Source organism: Antechinus flavipes, chromosome 6, assembly GCF_016432865.1.
Source record: "Antechinus flavipes isolate AdamAnt ecotype Samford, QLD, Australia chromosome 6, AdamAnt_v2, whole genome shotgun sequence".
Lineage (NCBI taxonomy): Eukaryota > Metazoa > Chordata > Mammalia > Dasyuromorphia > Dasyuridae > Antechinus > Antechinus flavipes.
Genome location: NC_067403.1, coordinates 186557226 through 186572562, shown reverse-complemented (window position 1 = coordinate 186572562; position 15337 = coordinate 186557226). Strand labels below are relative to the sequence as shown.

The following is a 15337-nucleotide window of genomic DNA, read 5'->3' as shown; positions in this document are numbered from 1 at the left end:
TAAAATAGATTTAATCAACAAAGGAAACTACATTATGTCAACCATATTAATCAGTATGGTTTTAGACTTTTAAATCACTACACAGTATAAACTTGGAATATTGCTGTGGTATAGGAAATAAGTTGGTGGATTTAGAAAAATATGGAAAGATTTGGATTTATGAAGGAAAAAGTTATCCACCTTCAGAGAAGCAAGAGGACAAACAAGCTAGGATGGTCTTACACAGATGTATATGAATGTATATGTGTATGATTATAGATATGCATGTATGTGTACATTTGGTTATTATGTATTTATATTTATATATAAATGTATCCACTCTTAATTGTAGCCTTCTGGGGAGAGGGAAAGGGAAGGGGAAAAAGAATAAAATAAAAAGTACATAGAGAATGAAAGAAAACCTACAAGGAACAAAGATGAACTTCTCTGAACACATTTATTATAAAGACTTTTTGAAAATGGAAATGTATTATTTTATATTTTGGATTCTGTTACAGTTTGCTATGCATATGGCAGATTTTTTTTCCTCTTTCCTTTTTCTATTTTGCATTTGTTTTAAATTAATTTTAAAAAAACAGCTAGATGGGAAGAAATACAAAAGCTCACTGAAGAAAATAATTGCTTAAAAATAGAATTGGGCAAATGGAAGCTAATGTGACATGAAGAAACAATAAAGTCAAAAGAATGAAAAACAGAACAAAACAAAATGTGAACTATGGAAAAACAACTGACCTGGAAAATAGATCTCAAGGAGAGATAGTTTGAGAATTATTGGACTACCTGAAATCCATGATCAAAGAAAGAGCCTAAAATCATAGTTCAAGAAATTATCAAACATAGCTGTGTCAATATCTTAAAAGACCTTAAAAGACTTAAAAGACCTAGTAAAATAGTAGAATTGGAAGGAATGCTCAGATCACCTCCTGAAAGAGAATATGAAAACTCTCAGAAATATTATAGTCAAATTCAAGAGCTCACAGGTCAAGTTTGAGAGAAAATATTTCAGGCAGCTAGAAACTGCAAATATTATGGAACCATGGTCAGAATCACACAGGATTTAGTGATTTCTACATTAAAGGAGTAGAGGTTTGGAATATGGTATACAGAAGGCAAAGGAGCTAGGATTACAACCAAGAATAATCTGTTCAGCAAAATTGAGTATAATTCTTGGGAATAAATGACTATGTAGTAAAATAGAGGACTTTCAAGCACTTCTGATGAAAAGACCAGGGCTGAACAAAAAATGTGACATTCAAAAATGAGATGTACAAGAAGCATAAAAAGGTGACTATGAATAAATTATGAGATTCAATAAAATTAAACCATTAACATTCCTATATAAGAAGATGACAGAACTCTGAACTTTATTATTATAAAGGCTAAAGGAGGCTACATAGAGGACACTGGTATTAATTGATTATGATGGGATATTTTTTTTTTTAATTAAGGAATGAAAAAGGAAGGCACTGGGAGAAGGGAAGAGAGAGGTAGAAAGGGGAAATTTTTCAAATGTCTTTTGTACTGGAGGAGGAAATGAGAGACATGACAGTCAATGCTTGAGCCGTACTTTGCTTTTATGTATATACATTACATATACATGCATACACGACAATCTCTCTCTCTCTCTCTCTCTCTCTCTCTCTCTCTCTCTCTCTCTCTCTCTCTCTCTCTCTCTCTCTCTCTCTCTCTCTCTCTCTCTATCTCCCCCTCTTTCTTTTTTCAATAGGGTATAGAAATCTTATCTTGTACCCAAGGCCACTTCATGTTGAAATCTTGGAATTGGATTCTGTAGCAGATAAATGCATCATATAAAGTGTTATTTGTCTTAAAAACAAACAAACAAAAAAATTTTCAGTTATGTCTCAAATAGATTGTAAAATATGAGGATCTTTTTTGTGTCTCCCTCCTCCCCCCCCACCCTCTATCCCCACTGTTCTATATACAGTGAACATTTGATACAACTGTTTTGAATAAAAACTATTACCTTGGTATTTTAAATAAAAATCTATCCTTGAGACAAACAAAAAAGAAAATATCTTACCCAATAGAGAAATAGGGGGAAACATAAGAAATGTGGGTGGGGGCAGTAATAAAAGGGAGGAATTAAGAGGAGTAAGTAGTCAGAAACAAAATGGACTTTTGAGGGAAGATAGAATAAAGACAAGTAAAAATAGTAATCATAGCTGAATGTGAATGGTACAAACTTATCCATAAAATGGAAGGAAATAGCATAATGAGAAAACAGAATCCAAAAATATGTTGCTTACAAGAGATACACTTGAAACAAAAAGAGACAGAGTTAAAATAAGAGACTGGAGCAGAATCTGTTTTGCTTTTCATTGTTGATCATTACAATATTGTTGTTACTGTGCATAGTGATTTCCCAATTCTTTTCACTTTACTTTGTATCAACTTAGATAGATTTTGCCTTTTTTTTTTTTTGTTCTGAAACCAAGTAAAAAGAAACAATTACAGGATAGTAAACATGATGTCAGATAAAGTAAAAACAAAATAAACCCAATTAAAAGAAATAATCAGGGAAACTACGTTTTGTCAAAAGTACCATAGAAAATGATATCCAAAAAATGGATAGTATATTTCTTTGACAAAGTTCTTATTTCTCAAATATATAAAAGAGACATTTACTAATTGATTGATGATCAAAGGATATGAATGCAATTTTCAGAAAAAAAGAAATAAAAGCTATCTAAAGTCATGGGAAAAATGCCCTAAATCACTATTGATTAAAGAAATGCAAATTAAAAACAGCTATGAGGTTTTGTCTTATGTCTATCTGAAATGATAAATGCTGGAGGGACTGACGGAAAATAGGTACCTTAAAAAATTTGGGAGTTGTGAATTGATCCAGCCACTTTGGAGAGCAATTTGAAACTGTATCCAAAAAGCTATAACATTGTGCATATCTTTTGATGCAGTAATACTACTAGAAGTTTTATATCCCAAAGAGATCAAAGGAAAAAAAAATGAAAACATAAAAGGAGAGTTTTGAAGTGACTTTGGGGAATAGTGAACATTCTGACTAAGGATGTTGCTTTGATTATTTATATCAATCAAGGTTTAAACTGGGGAGATGTTTGTTTGCCACAAATATTTACCATGGTGATGGAGGAATTCCAGAGAGCATTCCAAGGTGAAAAGAGATTTCCTATAGATGGTGTAGTCATTCAGATGCACCTCTTTGCAGTTGACATGCTGATGGTCTTAAAGCTCAGGCACTGTAGAACATCCTGGATGATTATTTATATCTACTCAAAAAGGTTTGATTTAATTATTCATATGAGAAAATCCAAGTGGATGAAATGGCTCTTATCTATGCAGTGACATTAATTTAGATGGGAATGTATATTCAGTCCATATGTGCATATAAATATGCATCCATCAATCTAGCCTGCTAGCCCTCTATCTCTCCCTCAGATGCTACAAATGAATAACTAGCTGTGTCTATCATTAAAGAGGAGAAGAGTGGAAACTGGCATTTCTGTGAAGATCTCCTTGGAATGAGGGAATCTAAGGTTCCTTTGGTGGTGGCACACAGCCACTACCCCCACCAAAGAATTAAAGAACACCTTAATCAAAGGACTGGTGTGAGAGGCCTGGTGGGTGTGAGCCAGCAGCTACACACAGCAAACAATGAACTCATGACTATTGGGTGCAAAAGCTTTCTTTGTCACAAAGTGAGGTAGAACAAGGTATGGTGCTGGTCACTTGGGGAGAGCTGGAGAGGAATTTGATGGCTTAGAGACTGTAACAGAACTCTACCTTCCTCAAGCAGAGGACAGAAATGAAAAGAAGGTGCCAGTAAGTGTGTGCAGAGATAGTAAGCCTTTTTCTTCTTGTTTTCCAACTTTGCAACTTTCAGACTCATGCCATATTTGGTTCATTTATCCTAATGAGATTTCAGATGACTGTTATTTTAATTAACACAGTTTCCAGTTCTTTGCTTCAAAAATGAAACCATTTTCCCCAGGTAATTGTTCTGTGGTGGCTGTTCCTGACAGAATGCTTGTAGAATCAGAAAAGCTTTTTTGAAGTCAAATAAGTTGTGGGCAGGAAACAGTGGTTTACTGCTGCAGAGGCCAGGAGTGCTTCCTTTGAGTCCTGCTTCATGCCCTTGCTGTGTATGGCCTTTGAGCAGGTTTCACCCTTGGATTGAGAAGGATCAATGAGAGAAAGGAGGAAACTAAGAGATCAGTGCCAGGAAAAACTCAAGCAGCATCTAGTGCTTAGTGGTTCCAGGCATGGCTAGGGGGTCCATAGATGAGGCCTGAGAAAGACCATCAGTCAGGTTTGGCAGTGCCAGTGGTGAGATCAGAAGAGGAGTTGTGGGATGTTGGCAGCAGATTTTCTGGGGAGCCTGCATGAACCTCAATTCCAGAATGCCCAAGTGAGGATTATGGTGACATAAATTGGTAGTTTGCCCAATTACGTGACTTCTTCCACCTTCATTCATCAGCATCACCAATTGGCTTTCGAAAGTACCAGGTCTGTGATCTTCATTTTCTCAAGAATTTATTTCACAAAGACTTTATTTATAAAACTGAATTATTTGCAAGTTCTGCACATACTTCTCTCCACTTTTCCTGTGCTGCTTGGGAAGGTTGAATTTAGAACTAAATGCCAAGCACTTGGTTTCTAAATAATTGGAAACTGGCTCATGAAATTGCTGAGATATCCTTGGTTTGAAATCTTGTAGAAAGGTAACACCAGTCTTTTGAGTCTCTCAGTTTTTTTCTTTACTTATGTGTTTGCTTTTATTTATTCAAAAAAATCTGCAGACACAGCATAGAACTAAATTGGAAGAGCCATGGCACTCTAAGGTGAGTGCTTTGGCTAAAACCCTTGGAGTGAAAAACTGAAGTAGCAGGATGAATCCTGGCACAGGCTCCTAAGGAAATAGCCTCTCCCCATTGATTTCTGGTAAAATGTATTTGTTCAATAATGAGAGAAGCTGAGTACAAACAAGGATTCTTCCTTGAATCTCATCCTTTCATCCTTGCAGGACTAAGAGTTTCCAACTGTATGGGTCTTTCTTTCCTGGCATCCATTTCCAGTCTGCTGAGCTTTGGGAGATGGACTTATAAATCTCTATACTGAGGCTGGTTCCCAGACTATTCTGGAGTCCTAGCCTCATCCACTGTATCAAAATGACAGATAAGGTATCCTCAGAGAGGCAGTAATTTTAGATAATAATAATAAATGAAAAGAATAAGGCTGAAGTAATCAGTGTCATTTGTATGCCAACTATATTAGTCTTGTGTTGGACTATAGAATACATCATCACTGGGTAAAATTGGGTATAATTGGAGAAAGAGTACATTTTGGAGCAGTGTCCTAAACTTGTTGATAAGAATAGATTGTTCTAAGAATAGCCACAGATCTATTCCATTTTATTCAATAGGTCATGCCAGGCACTGTGCAAAGTGCTTGAAGTGCAAAGAACCCTTCCCAATACAAACCACAGTATTGCTTCCACTTAATTTTTTATCTATACTTGAAAGACTTCACTGAATATAATTTTTAATATTTTTATTGCATTATGGTGAGAAAAAGATGCATTTAATATTTCTGCCTTTTTTGCATTTGTTTGTGAGACTTTTATGCCCTAATATTCAGGTAAGTTTTGTGAAAGTGGCATCCATGTCTGAGAATAAGTATACTTTTTTCTGTTCCCATTCAGTTTTCTTCAGCGATTTTTCATTATCATTCTCTATTCATTTCCATAACATTCTTATTTTATGGTAAAGGAAAATATGGAATACTTTAAGAACTTACATGTCATCCTTTCTCAGGGCCATAGTAATCTCTTTATCTTTCCTATTTTAATAGATATGTTGCTGAAGGGAACACTTATTCATTTATGTCATTCGTGCCTAGTTATTTACACATTTCCCACAGGAGACTGTGTGCTCCATGAGGGGACAGTGTTTGCATCCCCAGCACTTAAGTGTCTGGCCCATAGCAGGTGCTTAATAATTGCTTGTTGACTGGATGACTAACTTACTGAAAGTAGAATGTAGCTTTATGGCTATAATTTGAGAGTTTTCTGTTATGTTTTATTTTACTTATGTGTGAGTCCTTCCCTTTCTCTCCTTCCTTCAAATATTTCTTGACATGTAAGTTGCAAAGTATATATAATTTCAGCATCTAAATATATTATGGTAGATGCTGAAATTATATATGGGAACAAGTTAGTGTAAACATTATTCAGATTATTCTTTAGATTTTTTTTTAAATTTTGAAAGATTGCTACATTATTGTTACCAATATAATTTTTACAATACTGTTATATGAATGATTTTTTTTTTGTATGTTATAGACCCTCCAAATAGTGAGAAACCTTTTGAGTTCTGAGTACATGCTTTGTTGGCCAAGAACACCATTCTGTATTTAATTGGATGTAATTTACCAGAATGAGTGAACATTCATGTTGGATCGATGCTGATTGCACAAGCATCATGATGGCCCTCTTGGAAGCTGACCTGGTTTCTGATTTTGGCATTCAGGTCATTCACTGAAAGCATGTGGTAAAGCTTGTCTTCTTGCTCTTTCTGGAGTTCTTCCATCATTATTTGTCAAAAAAGCAAATATGATCTTGACTTCAAAGTGATTAAAATTCCCCCGATTTGATAGAAAAATCTAAATATTTGAATTATGTTGCTATTAACAAAGATTTGATTGTGTGGAATACACCACGTGTAGAACTATTAAGGTCCAGGACAAGTTGACTGCAATGAGAATTCTATAAGAATAAGAACACAATTTCTCCTTGAATACTTAAGTGATTTGGGATTGAGCTATTGGGTGTAACAATTGAGGTGGGGAGTATGACTTAAAAGATGTTCCTCCAGGATCGCTATGGCTAAAACCTTCTTTGCTTGAGCTCCTTTTGGGTCTGTTATCAGTCAGTCAATCAACAGATGTTTATTAAGAAATCACCTTGTGCCAAGCATTGTGCTGGTTAGTTCTAGGGATGCAGAGAAAGGTCAAAATAGCACTTGCTCTCCAGCAGCTTCCAGCTCACACATAAATCAATTAACACAGTGTGGTGACCTAGTGATTTGAGAATGCAATCACTTTGGGAGTTGGGAACAGGAGCGCTGTCTTTGTGAGGGTAGACAAAGGCCTTTTGAAGCAGGGAGCATTATGCTGAACTTTGATGGATATGAGGACTTCTGAGAAGGAATATTATAGACTTGGAGAGGGTCAACCTCCTGGGCAAAGGCCTGGTGATTGGAGATGTCACATGGGCTGTGAGAACAGTGTGTTAGCCAGGTTAGCTTGAAAGAGAGTGATGGGCTCTAAACTTTGGAAAAGGAGGCCAGAGGGAGAAGGCCGAGTGCTTTTAACATGATAGAACAGTGAGTATTTTGTTTTGGGGAATGGAATGATATAGTCTGCCCTGAGCATCAGAAATCTCACTGGCAGCTGGAGGATGGTTTGGCTGAGCCTGAGACCTGGTGCGAGGGGGCTAATTGTGTTATGACATTTCTTAGAGTCAAATCCCTGCATTTAATTTCAGAACCTCTTGGCTGAAAAAGTGGAGCAGCTGATGGATTGGAGTGTGAGGCGCTCAGTTATCAGAATGAATGGGGACAAGTTCCGGAGGTTTGTGAAGGCGCCTCCCCGAAACTACTCAGTCGTAGTGATGTTCACAGCCCTGCAGCCACAGAGGCAGTGCTCCGTGTGCAGGTAATATTTTCCGAGGTCATCCATTTTTCATTTTCTTTGAAGACTGCTTATTCTTGATCAAAATTCTTAAATGGAGACACTCTTGGGAAAGAAGGTGGAATGTTCTGAAATCACTTCCATGGGAAATACATGCATCTCTCTTGAATTCAGTAGATAACTGTTATGATTTCATTAAATTAAATATTTGTCGAGAGTCAGACAGTAAGTTATGGTATGCATCAGATAAAAATGAAATAGCTCCATGGCTTAAAAAGCTGTAGTATGCTTACTGTGATTTATATTACATTGATGTTACCTGTCTGAACTACCAATATGAGTGTTGGAATTGTTCAAGCAAAGCTGCTTCACTCATGCTTGTCTTCTATTCAGATATTCCTGGCAGGAGACAAATTAGATCCCTGAAGTTAACATTTTAAAGTGTAACTTATCCACTTTAAGAGGGAAAAAAACGTTTGGTTTTTAGCAATTTGCAATGGGTATCCACTGAAATAAAAGTTTATCTACCTGGGTATAATAATATTTGTGGATCAGGACTCTCAGATCTCCTTGGCTAAATTGTGGCCATGCATAGAAGGACACCAGACAGTTACTTTAGCCTGTCAGTTTTAAAAGGGAGGACATCCTAGATCAGGGGTCCTCAAACTATGGCCTGCGGGGCAGATGCGGCAGCTGAGAACGTTTATCCCTCTCACCCAGGGCTATGAAGTTTCTTTATTTAAAGGCCCACAAAACAAAGTTTTTGTTTTTACTATAGTCCAGCCCTCCAACAGTCTGAGGGACAGTGAACTGGCCCCCTATTTAAAAAGTTTGAGGACCCCTGTCCTAGATGGTATATGGAAGATATATTTTATAGAAGAGAATTGCGTAAAAGTGAGCTTTCTGATTTTTTGCACTAGGAACAACAGCTTAAGGTAAATAGTTGGGAGAGTTTAATTCAGTTTTATAAAAAACGGAGCATTTTGTTGTAGTATTCAGATCCATAAGCATAAGGTATGCCTTTCTGTGCAGGCATCTTTAATTGTAATAGAAGGTTCTAGTTGGTGGATTCTCCATGAGGAAATCCATGTCTCCTGGGACTAACAGGATATTTGTGGGAAGGTGTCAGTGATGAGCCACTTTTCTCTAGGAGTTGGCTGCAGATTCCTCCTTGGAAAAAAGGGACTCCCCTTTGTCCTCGAGCCCCACTAGATGTCATGGTGCCCTGTTCTCACATCAGTGCCTTGTTTCCCACAGGCAGGCCAATGAAGAGTACCAGGTGCTGGCCAACTCCTGGCGCTACTCCTCGGTCTTCTCCAACAAGCTCTTCTTTAGTGTTGTGGACTATGATGAGGGTGCAGATGTTTTCCAGCAGGTACCTGCACCTAGTTACTTTTTCCATGGTGTCTAATCCACTGAGTCCCCAAATGGGAACAGTTCCCTTGTGATGCAAGCAACTCAAGTGAGCATTTTGTTTCTTGTGACATGCATGGCTGCCAATGGTATAGGACCTGTTATTGTAGCCTTTGACTGTGACATTGGAGTGACTTGAAGTTTATCCACCCTCACAGTTTATCCACCCTTCAGACCGCAGGTGATGCAAGAAGCATCTGCCTTTGGCTTTGATATTCAATTTAAAGTAGATGTTCCCTGTTGCATTTATTTTGTGTGGAAACCCGGTCCCGTCTATTCCCAGGTGTGGGCATTTTAACAGTTGTGACATGATGCCCTAGTCAGTACCCACCTGGCCCCGCCTTTGTATTCCCAGAACCTTCCAGGGTAACACTGAGGGGAGGACAGTCTTGCTTTGAGTGGCAACCAGTGTAGGAGGATTAGAATGAGACAGAATTGGGGTCTGAGAGAATCTTCAGGGACCCAGCTTCATTCTTATCACAGCCTGATGTCCTCCTCCTGCCTCCTGAGCCCTTAGATTTCTTGGCTTTTTTCTTTCCAGACTGTCCTGGTCAGCTATAGGCTGAGACTGTGCTTTTTGGATCTTTTTATTCTCATTGTCCAGGCACTGACCTGTCTCCCAAACAGGTGTGTGATTGCCTTTAAAGCCCAGTTTTTTGATCAGAGTTTTCCAGCTGTTGGCCATACGATTTAATTCATTAGTTTTGCGTTGTGTGCCACAGTTTAATGCTAGTTTCGAAGTCTTTGTGTTTCATATCCCAAGGGGTGGCACTTCACAGAACGTACCTGCAATGAGGGACCCTTTCAGCTCTATTAAGTTGGCCATAACTATTCAAGTCAGTTGCAGGTACTAGGCTGAATTTTTTGGGTACATACAAAGGCAGTCACTGGGCCACAATGCTGCTGCTCATCAGCAAAGACAGAGCTTAGGGATAATGGTGACTTTAGTAAATGAAGCACCTTCTTCCTGAGTCCTCCCCCAGCAGGGCCCTAATGGTTCCCTCCCTTGGGTTGATAAGCTGTAGCCAGGCTGAGAGGCTTGATGTCTGCTGATACGGCTTCCCTCTTTTGCAGCTCAACATGAACTCAGCACCGACTTTCATGCATTTCCCTCCAAAGGGGAAACCCAAACGTGCCGACACTTTTGACCTACAGAGAATTGGGTTTGCTGCAGAGCAGCTCGCCAAGTGGATTGCTGACCGGACAGATGTTCATGTAAGTTTCTGGGGATGTAGATGTGGGGGAGAGAGCTTCCTGGGGAGGGAAGGTATCGGCAGTGCATTGGGAACTCTTTTCATGGACCACTGATGAGTGCTCTGTGTCCCTCTCCTTTTCAGATCCGCGTTTTCCGCCCCCCCAATTACTCGGGCACCATTGCCTTGGCCCTGCTGATCTCTCTTGTTGGAGGGCTGCTGTACTTGAGGAGAAACAACTTGGAGTTCATTTATAACAAGACGGGCTGGGCCATGGCTTCCCTTGTAAGTGAACGTGTGTGTGTGTGTGTGTGTGTGTGTGTGTATGTGTGTGCGCATGTGCACTCACGTCAGTACACATCAGCAGGTCAGGACTAGTAGGGACTAAGCTCCTCCCTAAGGGAGAATCTGATCATGGAGAGCCTTAAGCAGGGCTTCCCTGTTAGGACATCCACCCTCATAATCCTGTCCCAATAGGGCTTCTGGTCTTCTATGCTACTTAATGTCTTTCTGTAATGGCGCTGTGCAAATAGCTGAAAAAACCTAGAACCTACCTTTATGAAGCCTTTCCCTTTAGGAAAGGGAAAGAAGGGAATAAGCATTTATATGTAATAAGCATACAATTACTATGTTGGGAGCTTTTTATAAATCTAACTTCATTTGATCTTCGCAATAGTCATGTGAGATAGGGACTGTATATGATACTCATTTTATAGTTGAGGAAACTGAAGCCAGACAAATGGCTTGCCCATCCTGTGAGGATGTATCTAGGGTCAGATTTGAATTCAGCACTTCCTGACCACAGGGGTCCCATTTCTTGCTTTCTGGTTGGTGCTTCTGCTGACCATAATCTTGGGTTCTTGGGTCTAGCCTAGTAATTCAGCAGCCCCCAGAGGTACAACTCAGTTTGGATTCTGCTTTTAAATCAGTTTGCTCACAGTAATATCCAAATGGTTCATGTTTTTCTTAGACTTTGACATACATTTTGTGGCATTCATAAATGCAAAATAATAAATAGTTTTAATTTTGAAAATAAACAGTGCTTCTATTTTAACTTACTTTTACTGGAAAATGTGCCCCATAATAAAAAGTTATTTTGTCATAAGTTTGATTCTCTGAAATAAGCAGTCTTGAAAATCCTTTGGCTTTTGAAATATTTCGATTTGGTAGCTGTATTAAGAGACATTTATATCTACATTTGGACATCTATATCTACATTTATATTTCAATAAACATGTGTTCACAAAAATCATATCCACATAAAAATGTCCATAAAGGACATAGAAACTCAAAAAGGCAGAGATTTTAAGCATTCTGTTTGTATATCATACTTCAATACAAAATAAATAAGAGGAATATGATTTTGAAGATATAGATATAAATTATGACTAACAATAACTTGTTCATTAGAAACTAATATGCATCAAAATTAAGATTTTTAAAAAATTTAAGATTAATATAAATATAAAGCCCAAATTAAAGAAATCTGAGGAAATATTCAGCAGCAATTAGAAATCTGTGGATTCAGTGTCATTTATGAATTAAGTTTGCAATTAAATTAAAAATGCATAAATTCATATACCAAAGGAAGCACAAATCACCTAAATAAGGAATATTAGCAATATAGGGGGAAAAATAACTTAATAAAATAATCTGTACTTTGGAAGAGAACAATATAATTGATAAGCCTCTAGCAAATTTAATTTTCAAAAAAAGAACAGAAGAAAAAATTAAATTAAAAAAACTTCAGAAATGAGAATGAGACAAGGTGACAGAAACAAAAACTTCCTTCCTTCCTTCCTTTCTTCATCCCTCCCTTTCTTACTTCCTCTTTCCCTCTCTCCTTCCTTCCCTTCTGAGGAGCCCACCATGTGCCTTAGTACTTTGCAAAATTCTGGGCAGATAAATATAGAAAAAATAATACAGCCAAGGAGTTTACAATCTAATATGGGAAGACAGCTCCCAAAATGAAGCTTAAATAGGGTGGGGAGGAAAGATATTTATCATGGAGACATGTTAAAGATTTATATGCCAAGAGAATGAGAATCTTGAAAAAAGTCGATGAATATTTACAGAAACATTAAATACCTAAATTGAATAGATATGAATCATATAATCTATGCAAATAATTTTCAGAATGAATAATTAAACTGGTCATTAATAACATAGATACCTTGGGAAAAAGACAACCTGGATAATATGTAGTCACAAATAAATTCATTCAGATATTCACAAATATTACAAAAATTGTTTTCAGGACCATGGAAATAGTCAAATAAAGACTTAATATCCAAACTTGGTAGTGATATGCCAGAAAAAGAAATGCAGGTCAGTATAAGAGTAATTTCATTAATAGAAATAATAGTATTTTTAAAAGTTTGTTGGAATTAGAGTCAGGTATACTTGGACTCAAATATCAGTTAGTTATAGTTTGTTTGAGCTTTAGCAGATCTTAGTTTCCTCATCTATAAAATATATATATTGGGTTCATTTAGGATTTGTACACAGAATGTAAGCATAGCTTAGTATTAGGAAAATAATGAAAATAAATTGCATTTTTAACAAAACTGTTAGCATCTCAACAGATGCATTAGAAGAAAAAGTTTGGAAAAAATATAATATCCACTCAGAAACCAGAACAAAAGGTGGTATAAGATTAGGAAAATGTCATTTAACTTTAAAAATGTCTAATTGAAGATAATAAGAATCTTTGAGGGTGAACTCCACTTTCCACTATTCTTAACTGAATTGTTTTGGTAAGACCTGCTGTGACAATTTTAAGAAAAACAAAAAAAGAAAAAAAAAAAACCTAAAGGAATCAGCTTAGTCAAATAAGAGTTTAAAGGCTCTCTGTCTGTCTCTCTCTCTCTCTCTGAAAGTGAGCTTTATGATGATTTGTTTAGAAAACCCAGGAGATTTACCTAAATAATTTACCCAGGAGAATAAATACTCAGATGCACCTGTGATCTTGTTCACCTAGATCCCTGCCTCCTCAACCCATGGGACTCTTCTTAATGTCTTTCTGTAAGCTTGCTGCAAGGCTCACCTGCATGCTGATGACCTCCTACACTTAACTATTGACCACATAATGATACCAAAGAATGGTTGGCCTTTCACCTCTCATCCCTACTCATCCTTATGCCAATAGACATTTTCCTCCTAGCTTTTTCTCCTGTTTTCTTTTGAGATTCTCACTGATTCTATGTAGTAGTTTACTGACACTCCCTCTAGCATCTTTCTCTTACCCCTTAGTTGTTGTTCATTTTCATTCTTTCAATTATACAACTGTAGAAAGTAAAATGTTGGTATTGGAAAGATGTCCTTTTGTCTATGGGAAAAGCTTGGGGTCATTAAAAGTGCCTAATCTGTCCATCTACTTTCTAGTCCACATGTATTTACTGATGGACAAAGTTGCCCATGGGATAGATTGGATGACCATTTGTGTGTATATGTGTGTGTCATAATCTGAGTCACAGAAATTTTATGTGGAGGGACTCTTAATGTAACCACCAAAACTGAGAGTATAATGCTATGGGCCTTTAATGAAATATAGGGTTTCCAAGCATTCTGATGAAAAGCACATTGTTGCAAAGGAACTTTGGAGTTCAGAAACAGGAATGAAAAGAAGCATTAAAGGGTAAACATAAATGAACAATGACAAAGGACTAAAAAAGGATAAATTGCTTATGTTCAAATATGGGGAGATGATAGAAGTTTCTTTCTAATTTTGTTGTCACCAAGGCTGATAGAATCCAAATAGACAAGACCTAAGAGTGATTCTATTATGTTCTGGTGGTCTAAAGAATAGAATGGAAAGAGAAGAGAAGAAAAGGGAGGGGGAGGAAGGAAGGTTAGGGAAAATTATCTCACATAATGAGAGTATACGGGTGGACATAGAAGTGGGGGTTGAGGATGGGGAGAAGCTAGCATTCTAATTTTACTCTCATCTAAGTGGTCAAAAGAATCAAGAATCCCCCTTTCTATTTCCTCCTACTCCCACACAGAGTTGGGTACAGAAATATATTTCATTCAATAGGGAAAAAAGAGGGAAAGGGAGAGAGATAATTAGGGGATTGGTAGATTAAAGGAAGGATAAATCCTAAGTAAAACATCCTCAAGAATGTACAACAAAATTTGTAGCTCTTTTTTGAGGTAATAAAGAATGGGAATCTGGGAGGAAAGGGGGGAGAGTTTCTCTCCACTTTTCAAGGGCTCATAATACTCCATTACTCTGTTACACAAATTTTACAGGCAAGCTATTATTCTCTCTGCTTGACAGGTCAATCAACTATTTGTTCTTTCTGTGATATATAGATCATATTTGTGACAATAGGTTTTTATAGTTAAAAATCTTAATGTTACCCCATGGTGATGTCATTTCTGTACTCTTAATCACTTCTCATGATCAGTTTCTTGTTTAGACCATTCAAGGCTGAGTTGTTTCAGTTGCACATCCTACATGTTTATTATGGTCATTTCCTTTTACTTGTGACCACTTCTGGTATTTGCCATGCCTAGTCATCGGTCCTGCTATCTCTATTGATGGCTACTTCAGGGTCCTTCCGTGATGAGTATGTATTGAGTATGTAACTGGTTTACTATGTCTTGTGCCCAACAATTCCTTCCTTGAAATGTTAGAGGCATAAAGCCCAGAGATAGTATATATTTAAAAAAAAAAAAAAAAAAAAAAAAAAAGAGTGGTAGGAGGCAGTAGGAAGAAGTAGGAATCAGAGAATCTGAATTTATATCCTGTCCCTAATTCTTACTCTGTGTGGCCTAACCAAATCAGTTTGGCAGATTGTGTCTGAGTATGCATGGCTGTTATATGAAGTAGTGTGTTTATTGATAGTTATTCACCATGTATTATACTATAAACTCTGGGGAAATTGTACTCCCACTCTCATAGCCTTAGGTTTTTAGTCAGCATCTAAATAACTCTTAGATGAATTATAATTTGAAAATTAGAATGTTTGTGCATTTCTGTCTAACATATATATATATATGTATATATAAAAACTTTGATAAATACCAGAGGAATATGCCAG

General features: G+C 37.2%; 1 protein-coding gene and 1 non-coding gene across 4 annotated transcripts in view; one reads left to right on the top strand and one right to left on the bottom strand.

Annotated features, from left to right (window-relative positions):
• Positions 1-15337, top strand: part of TUSC3 (tumor suppressor candidate 3) — a 76953-nt gene that overhangs the window by 15397 nt on the left and 46219 nt on the right. For all 3 annotated transcript variants that reach the window (XM_051965382.1, XM_051965383.1, XM_051965380.1), the window contains exons 2-5: positions 7541-7710; positions 8944-9061; positions 10174-10314; positions 10437-10577. In XM_051965382.1, coding sequence (XP_051821342.1) covers positions 7541-7710; positions 8944-9061; positions 10174-10314; positions 10437-10577 — 570 coding nt within the window. The remainder of the gene's footprint in view (positions 1-7540; positions 7711-8943; positions 9062-10173; positions 10315-10436; positions 10578-15337) is intronic.
• Positions 5766-5868, bottom strand: LOC127542207 (U6 spliceosomal RNA). Its single transcript, XR_007948592.1, has one exon. It is a non-coding gene; the product is annotated as a U6 spliceosomal RNA (small nuclear RNA).